General features: G+C 38.3%; 1 protein-coding gene and 1 long non-coding RNA gene across 2 annotated transcripts in view; one reads left to right on the forward strand and one right to left on the reverse strand.

Moving 5' to 3' along the window:
- RAB3C (RAB3C, member RAS oncogene family) overlaps nucleotides 1-11,388 on the forward strand; it is a 302,968-nt gene extending 291,580 nt beyond the window's left edge. Inside the window, exon 5 of the mRNA XM_047876639.1 lies at nucleotides 10,975-11,388. Coding sequence (XP_047732595.1) covers nucleotides 10,975-11,162 — 188 coding nt within the window. The 3' untranslated portion in view covers nucleotides 11,163-11,388. The remainder of the gene's footprint in view (nucleotides 1-10,974) is intronic.
- LOC125175915 (uncharacterized) lies at nucleotides 6,203-12,506 on the reverse strand. The gene is made up of 3 exons (XR_007156067.1): nucleotides 12,290-12,506; nucleotides 10,659-10,755; nucleotides 6,203-6,290 (listed from the first exon to the last, which is right to left on the reverse strand). It is a non-coding gene; the product is annotated as an uncharacterized LOC125175915 (long non-coding RNA).
- Between the last annotated feature and the right edge of the window lie 247 nt (nucleotides 12,507-12,753).

The following is a 12,753-nucleotide window of genomic DNA, read 5'->3' on the forward strand; positions in this document are numbered from 1 at the left end:
GCAGCAAGGATTCTTCACATGTCTTCTGTGCTGTTTTCAAGCCCAACCAATGGGGTCATTTGACTGCTATTCTAAATTCTTGTTCAGATATAGTGCTTATATCTGTTTTGAGCAAGTCCCTGGCTGTGACATTTTCTCAACCTTCTTTTGGGGAGAATTCCTTCTCTTGTCCTTTTGGCTAAGTTTCTGTCTTTTGCTTGTTTTAAAATAATGTTATGTTTCCTGCACCTGAGAGTAATGCTATATTTAAAAGGGGTCATACATTCTCTAAGGACTGGCACTTCTCAGAATGTTTCTGGTGTAGGCTGTATGCACTCTGTTCTTGCATATTGTCTGCTCTTTGCCACTGGTCAGTCATTTGCAGAGTTCATCCTTTTTGCAGTGGAGAGTATTTGGATCTTTAACTAGGTGTGCTTTGATTTTTTTGTTGAAATAAGCCTGGAAAAAGGAGGGAAATGTCTGATCAAAAAAAAAAAAAAAAAAGGAAAATGCAAAACCCAAGAAACTATGAGCCTGATTCCAAAAGGAAAAAAAAGTAAGCCTATTCCTACCAGAACAGGTGCAGGTGTTGTGAACCACTCCACTTTTAGTAGACTTAATGTATCCCAGGTGCTGGCTATGCTGATCTTCTGGAGAAGAGGCCTGCTGTGTTGGCTCAGAGTCTGTCTTGCCCCAGTACATAAGCAATTGCCAGGCACAGAGGGGTGCGGTTTGGTATATATGGGTTCTGCCTCTGCTAGGGGTTGCTGTATTGTTCTCTGAAGTCCCACCATGTTGGCATGGGTGGGGAGAATGGCACCACCTCAGTCTCTCATCCCTACTGGGTATCTCACACCCCCACTATTCAGGGAACCCTCACTCAATAGCATGGACAGTCAGCTCACCCTGTGCCACAACTCTCCTGCATTTTTTTTGGACATGTGACTGGGATTCAAAACCCAAAGTCTTAAAGGACCCAGCACTGCAAGGATCTACCCACATACTCCAGAGTAGAGACTCTCCATGCTGTGTCTGAAATCCTTTGTTCCAGAAAACCAGCCACAGACTTGCATGGTGTGAAGAATGTTTGGTGTAGCACCGCTAAAAGAAGTAAATTTTATATTCCCTCTGAGTGCATCTCTGTCTCCCTGGTGATGAAAAGCATTTCGCTGGTGATTACATGGTCTTTTGTCCTTGGAGAGGCAATACACCCTGTTCCAAAAGTACTCCAGGAAGGGAATGTTCTCTCCCAACACACCTAGAGATCTCTACACCACACTATGTACCCTGGAGCCAGCTCCCCCTACCCCAGAAGCACCACAGCTCCACTCCAAGGAAAGTCAAGTACTTACAAAACCTGAGAGCTTGACCTCTAAACACTGTTTGCAAAAAATACCCTGTGACACCCAGTACTTTTTGTTCCCCAGTCCATGGTCCAGAGAGGTTTTCCTCTCCTGGAAACTAAATGCCACTGTTCTCAACCCTTCTCTCTTTCTCTGCCTTTTGTCTGTCAATGGCAGGGGATCCACAGCGCCGCCATTTTTCTCTTCTCTAATTCACTTCCACACAATTCACAGGTACCATGCTATCTCACTCCAACTGTGGAAATTCTTCTGCCACTCTGCAAGTTGATATCCTAGGTGTTTCAAATGATCTGACCTCTCAATACCACTGTGTTTGAGGATCCAGGAAAGCCCGGGGTCCCCCTACTTTCCTGTCTTTGTAACTCCTCCCATAGCATCATGTCTTCAAGGTCCAGCCATGTTGCCTCAAATGGCAGGATTTCTTCATTGCTGATGTTTGGATAATATTACACATACACACCACCACCACTTTATCCATGATCCACAGATGGATAATTAGGTTGTTCCATGTGTTGGCTATTGTAAATAATGCTGCAATAAACATGGAGGTATATCCATATTTTCAAATTAGTGTTTTTGTTTTCTTCAAATAAATATCTAGAAATGAAATTGCTGGATCATATAGTAATGCTAATTTGGGGGAGAACCCCCATATTGTTTTCCATATGGCTGCACTCATTTGCATTCCCACCAACAATAACAGTATACAAGGGTTCCTTTTTATCCACATTCTAACCAGCATTTGTTAATTCTTATCTTTCTGATCTACCGACTCTAACAGGTGTGAGGGGATACCTCACTGTGGAATTCATTTGCATTTCCATAGTGATTGATGATGTTGAGCATAATTTCCTGTATCAGTTGGCCACTCATATATATTCTTCAAACAAATATCTTTTTGAGTTGTTCTCTACCTTTTAATCAGATTGTCTTTTCGCTTTTGAACTTTGAGTTCTTTGTATATTTTGTGTATTAGCCCCCATCAGATACGATTTATAAACATATTTTTTCCCATTCGATAGATTGGATTTTCATTTTGTTCATTGTTAGCTGTGCAGAAACTTTTTAGTTTGATGTTTTGTTTATTCTTGCTTAGGTTACTTGTGCTGTGTCATGTCTAAAAAATCATTGCTGAGACCCATGTCAAGAACTTTTCCCCCATGTTTTCTCTAAGAGGTTTACAGTTTGAGGTCTTATAATTAAGTCATTCATCCATTTCAAATTAATTTTTGTGAGTGGTATAAGATAGTACATTTTTCAGTCTTTTCTCCATGGAGTATTGGCTCCCTTGTCAAATACTAATTGATTATATTTGTGTTTTAAAGAGTCTCAGTTCTGTTCCACTGTTCTCTGTGACTGTTTTTATGTGAGAAACATACTGTTTTGAAGATAATAGCTTTATAGTATAATTTGAAATCATTGTGCTGTTTTCTGCTTTGTTCTTTATTCTCAGGTTGACTTTGCTTATTCAGGATTTTTTGTGATTACATATAAATTTTAAAATCATTTTTCCACCTCTGTAAAAAATGCCACTGGAATCCTATACTGAATCTATCCTGTACTGAATCTATAGATTGCTTTTGGTAATATTGACATTCTAGCAATGTTTTTAAAATTAATGAACATAGGATACTTTTACTTTGATTTGTTTCATCATTTTCTTAGAAGAGAGCTCTTACACTTCCTTAAATTTCTTATGTGTTTTATTGTTTCTGATGCTATTGTAAATTAGATCATTTTATTTTTCAGACAATTTATTCCTATATAGAACACTACTGATTTTTCATTGTTTACTGAATTTAAATCTAACAGTTTTGGTGGAGTCAGGATTTTCTTCTGGTCTGATTGCTGTGTCTAGAACTTGAGGTACTATGTTGAATAAGATTGGTGAGAGTGGAAACAGTTTTCTTGTTCCTGATCTCAAAATAAAGGCTTTCAGTCTTTCACCACTGAGTATGATGTTAGCTGTGGGCTTATGTGGCCTTTAGATACAGGAAGGAATGTACCTCAGCGTATCAATGTGTTATCATGAAAGGGTGTTCAATTTTGTCTAATGTTCTTTCTGCATCTTTTGAGATGATCCTATTTTTTTTCTTTCATTGTGTTAATATATTAATTTTGTTGAACCATTCTCATATCTCAGGGATATATACTATTTTATCATGGTCAGTGATTATTTTAATGTTGAGCTCAATGCATTTGCTATTTTATTGAGAATTTTTCATGTATATACTAGAGGGATATTGGCCTGTAGTTTCCTTTTGTTGTTGTGTCCTTCTTGTGCTTTTGTATTAAGGTAATGCTGGCCTCATAAAATAACTTTGGGAGTGTTCCCTCTTTCTCAATTTTTTTGTAGAGTTTAAGGAGGATTGCTCTTAACTCTTCAAATGTTTTGTAAAAGTCACCAGAGAAGCCATCCTGTATTGGCATATTTTTGATTACTGATTCAAATGAAGAAAAACCCATTTTCTTTCTAGTAGTTGGTGTGTGCAGGTCCTTCCTGATTTAGTCTTGGTAGTTTGCATGTTCCAAAGAATTCCTTCTACATTGTCCAGTTTGTTGGCATATAGTTGCTCACAATAGCCTATTAACATTCTTTGTATTTTTGTGGTAGAAGCTGTAATGTCTTCATTACTTTACACTGTTTTTGATTTGGGTGCTTTATCCTTGGTTGTTCTAAAGAGTTGTCAATTTTGCTTCTTTTAAAAGGGAAGTTTTTAATTTTGTTAACTTTTTCTATTGTTTTCTTGTTCTCTATTTCTGTTCTAATCTTTATTGCTAACCTGGGGCTTGGTTTCACTTGGAAGTTTTCTTATTTCTCAATGTGTGCATTTACTGCAATGAATTTCCCTATGACTACTTTTAGTACATCCCTTAAGTTTTGGTATGGTGTGTTTTTATTTTTGGTTGTCTTAAGATGCCTTGTTACTTCCACTTTAACTTCTTCTTTGATCCTTTATGTTCAGTTTAATTTCCATGTATTCATGACTTTTCTAGTATTCTTCTTGTTACTGGTTTCTACTTTATACTATTGTGGTCAGAGAAGATTTTTTTTTTTTTTTTTTTTTTTAATTTTTATTTTCAACGTTTATTTATTTTTGGGACAGAGAGAGACAGAGCATGAACGGGGGAGGGGCAGAGAGAGAGGGAGACACAGAATCGGAAGCAGGCTCCAGGCTCTGAGCCATCAGCCCAGAGCCCGACGCGGGGCTCGAACTCACGGACCGCGAGATCATGACCTGGCTGAAGTCGGACGCTTAACCGACTGCGCCACCCAGGCGCCCCCAGAGAAGATATTTGATATGATTTCAGTCTTCTTGAATTTGCTAGGTCTCATTTTGTGGCTTAACATATGCTCTAAAATAGAAAATATATCATGTGTGCTTGTGAAGAATAATATTCTGCTGTTAAGATCTTTTTATTCTGTAGTGTTCTAATCTGCTCTGTTTGGCAGAACTATCCATTGTTGAGAATAGAGTATCAATGACCCCAACTATTCTCATATTGTTATTTATTTCTCCATTTAGCTCTGTTTTGCTATATGTATTTAGATGCTCTGATGTTGGGTGCATAAGTATTTACAATGGTTACACCTTCCTGGAGTGACCCTTTTGTAATAGAATATTTATACATTTTCCTTGTCTCTCTTACTATTTTAAATTATTTTTAATGTTTATTTTTGAGAGAGAGAATGAGCTGGGGAGGGGCAGAGAGAGATCTCTGAATCAGGCTCCAAGCTGTCAGCACAGAGTCCAACACAGGGCTCAAACTCACAAGCCATGAGATCATGACCTGAGCTGAAGTCAGACGCCCAACCAAGTCCCCCAGGCATCCCTTAAGTTTAATGTCTGTTTTGTCTGTGACCATGTTTTTGTCTCTTTAGCTATGTGTGTTGGTCTCTGTTCATCCTCTTCCTTTCTTTTAGGATTCTCGAAAGGTGTCTTGTCTATGAATAATTGTTAGTTCTTGTGAAGGAGCAACAAAGAATAACCTATGTTGCCATCTTAGTGATGACACTCTAGAAATAAGAATTTTAAGTTGGGTCAAAATGTAATTTTTAGCAGTTTGCTAGCCAAATGTAATACACAGCCATATCTAGAGGAAACTTGGAAGTGCCTTGGATCAAGGCACTTCACTAGAGAAGGGGTGGACAGGCTTGTCGACCTTATTGACTAACTTTGGTGCTTTCTAGGAGGGGATGTCAGTAGAGTTAGTTAATAAAGTAGATTTTCTTCACAAAAGGAATGAATCCTAGCATGGGCTACTGTAGTTGTAGCACTACCCTTTGTACTGCTAAAGCTGAGCTTCTCTCACCTACAGATAATGTTAAACTCCTGTCAGGAATAGGAAAGGTAGGCACCAAACTTTTTCTACATCCACCATGATTTGTGAAGGCCATACAATAACCCTTATATATAATAAGAATCCAGATGAAGCAGGAGAAAGCTACCATCTGGTCAGGCCTGGCTAATGATGAGGACTCAGACTAGAATATTTGACTACTTATTGTAGCAATATGAATCTTTGGCTTAGTTCCGGTTCTCTTCAGCTTTGGAAGGCTTTCTCCAGCACTTCTTGAGGCAAGTATATCCAAATTCTTATTGATTGCTCCTCCTGAACTCACTTGCCAGCTCATTGTGCTGCTCAGAAATCCAGAGTTTTGGCCCTAATGTCACCCAGCTGGCAGCAAAATGACCTTTTTTTCCACCCTGGTTCATCTAGTTCCACAGAACTGCCATTAGAATCTGGAAATCAAAGGTCTTATTAGGAATTTGACAATAGAAAACTGAGCACAAATCATAGACTTTCAATAATGAGATGAAAATGATTATTGCAGTATGGTTGTAGGAACTGCTTACCCTCTATAAAAATGATAGCAATTCTGATTATTCTTTCAAAGTGAAGTTGAAGACCGTCCAAGTGTCCCAAATAGTGGTTAGGATTTTCCTGGGGGTGGAGAAAGAGACTCAATTTCCCAGAACATCTTTTGAAAGCAAATGACATTTCACAACCTGGTATAGCCATCGACATGTACTAATACATTGTTGCCTGTAAAAGAAAATTTCTCTAGGACCTAGAGTGGTGGGCATGGGAAATCATTTCGATAGAGATCTCTTATGGCCATCATACATTTTCACTGATTTAACACATATTTTAAAAATATGTATAACAGCATAATTGAAATGTAATTCCTACCTCATGAAATTGACCCATTTAGAGTGTACAATTCCCTGGGGCTTAGTGTTTTCTGAGTTGTACAACTTTACTGTAATCAAACTGAAACATTTTCATCACCCCAGAAAGAAACCCCACAGCCATTAGCATTCATTCTCTCTTTCCTCAACTTGCCATGCCAGCCCTAGGTCACCACTAACCTACTTTCTGTCTCTATAGATTTGCCAGTTTTGAACATTTTGTATAAATGCATTCATACAATGGTAGTCCTTTATGTATACTTATTTAGCATAATGTTTTCAAGAAAAACTTTCTATGATTGAATGATAACCCATTATATGGATATACTACACTTTGATGATCCATTAGTGGATGAGACACTAGGGCTGGTTTCTTTTGTTGTTTATTAGAAGTTGTGGCTGTAAACAGTTGTATACAACTTTTTATATAGACTTGTTCTTATTTCTCCCAGGTATATACCTAGTGGTAGAATTGCTGGGTCATACTGTAACTATGTTTAAAAAGTTAAGACTTCCAGAGTATTTCCAAAAACCTGGATCATTATACATTCCCATCAGTGGTGTTTAAAGATAGTGAATGCTTGACTTTACTTTCTAATGGGATGTTTCATGCACCTCTAATCCTCCCCATGTCTGGCAACCACTCATCTGTTCTTTGTGTCTGACAGTTTGTTTTTCTATTGTTGTTTTAGATTCTACATGTAAGTGAGATCATATGGTATTTCTTTCTCCATCATATTTAATTCACTTACTATAATCCCCACAAGGTCTATCCTTATTGACACAAATGGCAAGATTTCATTTGTGTATGTATATAGACCCCATTTTCTTTTTCCATTTATCAATTGACACTTAGAATTATCATATGACCCGGCAATTCTATTTTTAATTTTTTGAGGAACCTCTGTTTTCCAGAGTGGCTGCACCAGTTCACACCAATGGTGCATAAGCATTCTCTTTTCTGGACTTATTCACCAGAACTTCTTTTTAAGATTATCACTTCTCACCTTTCAAAATGACTATCTTACTGTTGTTTTGTATACATTTTTCTAATGACTAATAAGGCCCAACACGTGTTCCCTTTTCATTTACCTGTTTGCCATCTTGTAGGAGTTGTTTATACATTTTAGATAATCCTTAGATAATCCTTTGTCACATTTATGATTTGCACATATTTTCTTAATTTTGTTGGTTTCCAATTGTGTTGATGGTTTCCTTCACTATGCAGAAGATTTTTGGTTTAAAAATCAGACTTCAGGGGCACCTAGGTGGCTCAGTCAGTTAGGTGTCTGACTTCGGCTCATGTCATGATCTCGCGGTTCATGAATTCGAGCCCCATGTTGGGCTCTGTGTTGACGGCTCGGAGCCTGCTTCGGATTCTGTGTCTCTCTGTCTGCCCTTCCCTTGCTCATGCTCTGTTTGTCTCTCTCTCTCTCTCTCAAAAATAAATAAGGATTAAAAAAGAATTTAAAAATCTGACTTCAAAAGCAAACTAGTGGGACTATTTCAATTAATTGGCCATAGATGCCTGGATTTGTTTCTGAGCCGTCTCTCCTGTTATACCTACCTATGTTATGTTTTCATGCCTGCTTACACAACATCAAAGAATCAATGCTACTTTCAAGCTTTCTATATTATAAGGTTATACCTTCCATAGATAGTGATTCCCCTTATAGATCTGGGCATGGAAAATGACAACATTGAGAGAATGGATTCTAATTTTGAAGTAAGTTCTCTGCATAAAATGTTATCCAACAGCAATGCACTGCTGTTGGTGAAAGCAAGAATCCATCTTTGCTACAAACTTCATTGTTGTCTTGCCAGCCACCCACACCATCAGCATCCATCAACATCGAAGCAAGACCCTCCACCAGCACAAAGATTAATACTCACTGAAAGCTCAGATGGTTAGAAATTTTAAAGTATTTTTGAATTATGTACATTTTTGGCACATAAACTCAAATACACTGGGAAACCAAAAAATTCATCTGGATTGCTCTATTGCAATGTTCACTTTAGCGAGGTGGTCTGGAATTGAACTGACAAGATCTCTGAGGTATGCCTCAGATTATGTCTGATGGCCAACTCCATCAGTCTTATGTAGCACAATGTATCAGAGTACCAATCATTATGATAGTTGTTTCACAGTCTACACTATAAGCTTTCACTATTGAAAAAATTATAAAATTAACTAGATTTAGAGTATGGTTATTGATTAGCATAGAATTCCCAATTCAGCTGAAACCAAATAGTTGCAAGAGAGTGTCCAGGTTAGTAGTTCAAAGCCAGTTTTACCATTATAAACTGGGCAAATAAATGTTTCGGCAAAGAACTAGATAATTTTGTGCCTGTTTCCTTACCAGGAAATTATTTCAATACTAGCACCTACTTCACGGAAGAAAGGAGGTACAATATATCAAGTTCTTTGAATAGGACCGGTTATATGATAACCATTCAAATATTTGTTTAATTAATACTATTATCATAGCAGGGTTGGGTTCACTTGGCACTTTATTTTCTCCTTTGAGCCTTGTGACTCTGAGCCTTTGAGCTCTGAAACTAAGTAAGGCAAATGTCAAAAGTAACCTGACAAAAACATGACTTGATGGTGAGGCTAGATTTCCCATCTTCTGACTGATAATGCATCTACCACTCACCATACCCTGGCACCCTCTTCTATAGAAGACTGTTGTAATATGGTGTTATTTTCCTGGTCAAGCCCCTGAGAGAATTCTAGCTCTTGGGATTTAGGTTCATTCTACTAACCTCAAGTTGTAAACCAGCATCAGGGTGTGTCTCAAAGCCCAGATTAAAGGAATCACATGTGACAAAAGCTTACACAGATGACTGTTTTATGAGTAATGTTTTATGAGACTTTCAAGTCCAGTGCATTCCCAAATGCCACTATTTAAGGAAACGAAGTATTAGCATGAGAGAACTCAATCTGTCCATAAAACCTTTGTGCCAAATTATGGGATTTTTTCCTCTAAGTTCAGTGGAATCTTAGCATCCTTACTTAGCACTGGGAAAATCCCCAATAGGATGCATATAGTCCTACATCTTGGCAATAAACACATTGTTTAGATCCATACGGTTCTTCCTCATGCTCCTCTAAATCCAATCCTACAATTAATCACATCGTATTTTTACAATACATAATGAGTGAAATTCAAGCTCAAAAATAGTCATTTAACTCCATAGTATCATAACTAAATTATAAGTTTTTCCAGAGAATTGCTTTTTATCTTTCAATATTACTTTTAAAAAGTATTCTGGGTTATTAAAGTGTTTAGACATGGATGTAAAATATTAGTCTATTTTTTTCCTCCTTTGGTCTCAGGAGCTGAGATGAAATCAAATGATTTAATCATTCTGAATCCATGTGGCTCCTTTGAGATAGGGCCAGATGTAAGCAGAAGGATTTATAGGGCGTAAAATTCAGAATGGATTAGAAAAGCATTTTTGTGTCCAGCCCAATACATCCTAAATCAAAGTCCCCTGAATGGACTGGGGAGGTTGTCATGGCAACTAACTGGCAAGCTGAGCCCCTGGAATGTGAAGGCAAACAATAGAGTGTTAAGATTGTGTACAGAACAGCCAACTATGGCTGCTTCTGCCCAGGTACAGTGACACATCGGTAGAAGTGTCCAACTGCCACCACCTTTTTTTGTACCTCCTGGCTATTCTGGCATCTCTTTGGGAATGTATCAGGTCCTTTCCCAGAGGTCAGTAAAAACACTGCTGCTGATAGATGACAGAAGCCCTAGGAAAATCAGCACCAATAGATAGATGCAATGGTATACAAAGCAGTGAAGGGCTAAGAGGACACAAAAATTTCTGAAAGGAGGTTGAAGCACATTTAAGGTAAATCCAGTGACTCCTTAGTGCCACCTTGTGTCCAATTAGATGCTGAAAATTTACCAAAAGCCCACCCTCCCTCCTTTCCTGGGGCCCCAGCAGGGCAGACACAGAAAGAGTCAGACCAGACCCTGATGATGTTTGGTAGCCCCTATTGCAGGTTAAGGAAAACATGTAAGTTAAAAGCTTTGATAGAATCTGAAATGGGACAAGAAAGATATGCCAAATAACATCCATCTTAGAGAAGTTTTCAAGAAGCTACCTGGTGCCCGGGAGTTGGAAGGACATGTTGTGGCAGATCCTCGACGTTGCCCTTACTAACTTCTGCAGAGAGATTTGTTGGTGTTCATTCAGCCGTGCTGGTAGCAAAAAAAAAAAAAAAATAGGGAAAAATAAAATGGGAACACAGCCGTGAACAAAAGAATTTGATAGCAAGATGATAACATTTGTTCAAATTGCATCTTGGGCCCACCTCTTCTCTCTCACACAATCAACCAGTGAAAACCATCATCAAGTCCCATTTAGTTTTCAGCAGAAGTGTAAAATGACCAAGCTGTGTTTCTCTTTGTTTCCTCCAGGGTTTGAATTTTTTGAAACAAGTGCCAAGGATAACATTAATGTCAAGCAGACATTTGAGCGTCTTGTGGATATCATCTGTGACAAAATGTCAGAGAGTTTGGAGACGGATCCGGCCATCACTGCCGCAAAGCAGAACACAAGACTCAAGGAAACCCCTCCTCCACCACAGCCCAACTGTGGTTGTTAATGTCCCCACAAAGGCAGTTCTGCGGGGCGGGGGGCACATCACCAACCAACAGCATTTATAAATGGTTGATTAACCTTCATTTATACTGCCTAATAATTATTTGAGGGAAATCTTTGATGTCAGTGGCTCATACATGCATTCAATTCGTGGGAGATTTCCTGTGTTAATATGTGGCAAATATGTGATCTCAAATTTGTAAGGACTATCCATCTATAAACATCTGGTATTTGCATGTAATTTGTTACTTGTCTTTGTAGGCTCTTTTTTTGTTTCAGATTTCTTCTCAAGATTAAGCTACTGCTGGGACCTCAGACTGTAATTTCACTACAACTGACTTTTGTGCCACGGGTTCAAATTTGCAATTCACTTGTATGGATGATAAACAAGGAATTGTTTGTGTGTGTGGACAAGAGGAGATCTCAGGAGACCGTCATGGGTCTGGTTAGTTTACCGTTCAGGAAATGTGTCTGTTTTTCAGTGTTATTAATAACTGAGGAGACCATTGACTATAAAGAACTTAAAGTACTGTGTTTGAAACTCTCGCCAATTTTCTAAGACATTAAATCTAGTTCCAGTGTGAGAAGTAGAATTATTTAATAGGAACTAGATTTAAACAATCCTCTTAATTTAGTTGTTTAAATAATCAATGTCTCTAACCCAGGGTTACTGTTGCCACTGTATGTGCCCAACATTCTGAATAGTCGAGGGCACCAACAGCCTGAGAGGCATCTGGTTAAGGCATGATATGACAGTTGTTTTAACCAAGACAGGAATACCTGCAGCACTCAAAGGACTGAGTTCACCCCTATTTCCCTAATAACTGCCCCCCATTACACACAAATCACCACCACTTTCTGAAACCATCACCGATGCTCAGAATCAAGCTCAAGTTGAAGCTTGTTAGAGCCCCTCTTCTCACAGGATAGAGGCTTGCTTCCCAAACCAGTGCCTTCTGTTCACACCTCAGCTACATTCTTGTACCTAATACAAGTAATTTAAACAATATCCCAATGGTTCAAAGATTGAGGAAAAGACCATGTTTATCTCCAGTCCTTTTCAATCCAGTTCTTCCTAATTCTAATGCATATCTCCATTCCCTATAGGAATAACAAGCATACAAATCTCACCAGCTCTTTTCATTGGGCACCAGAAGGAAATTGGCATCCTCAGCACATCCAATATTATTTGCAGTTTAGATGTTAGGAAGGCACAGATTGGCAGATGTAGAAGGACAGTTTCATTAGGTAGAGTCACTTTCCCCGTCTTTCGGTTGCTATGTTCAAGGTTTTTTTTTCCCCCTCTCTTCATGCACAGTTCCTGTAAAAGTATTGGGTGCAAGTCTTTTTAGCAAGGATACTGATAGGTAAATTTGCCATTGGATAATAAATGTCTACAAGCTAAAGAACTAGGTCATATACATTATTAGTAAGAAAGTGAAAATTACAGAATACCTGTGGGATGTGTTAAGCCTATCAGTGTCATTTCTCACCTTGAGCTTCAGATCCACTAATTGGTAATAAATTTCCACTTTGGCACCCTAGATGGCAGGCCACAGCTTAGTCAAGACAAGAATGTCTTATTGGATTTTAAT

This window comes from Prionailurus viverrinus, chromosome A1 (genome assembly GCF_022837055.1).
Source record: "Prionailurus viverrinus isolate Anna chromosome A1, UM_Priviv_1.0, whole genome shotgun sequence".
NCBI lineage: Eukaryota > Metazoa > Chordata > Mammalia > Carnivora > Felidae > Prionailurus > Prionailurus viverrinus.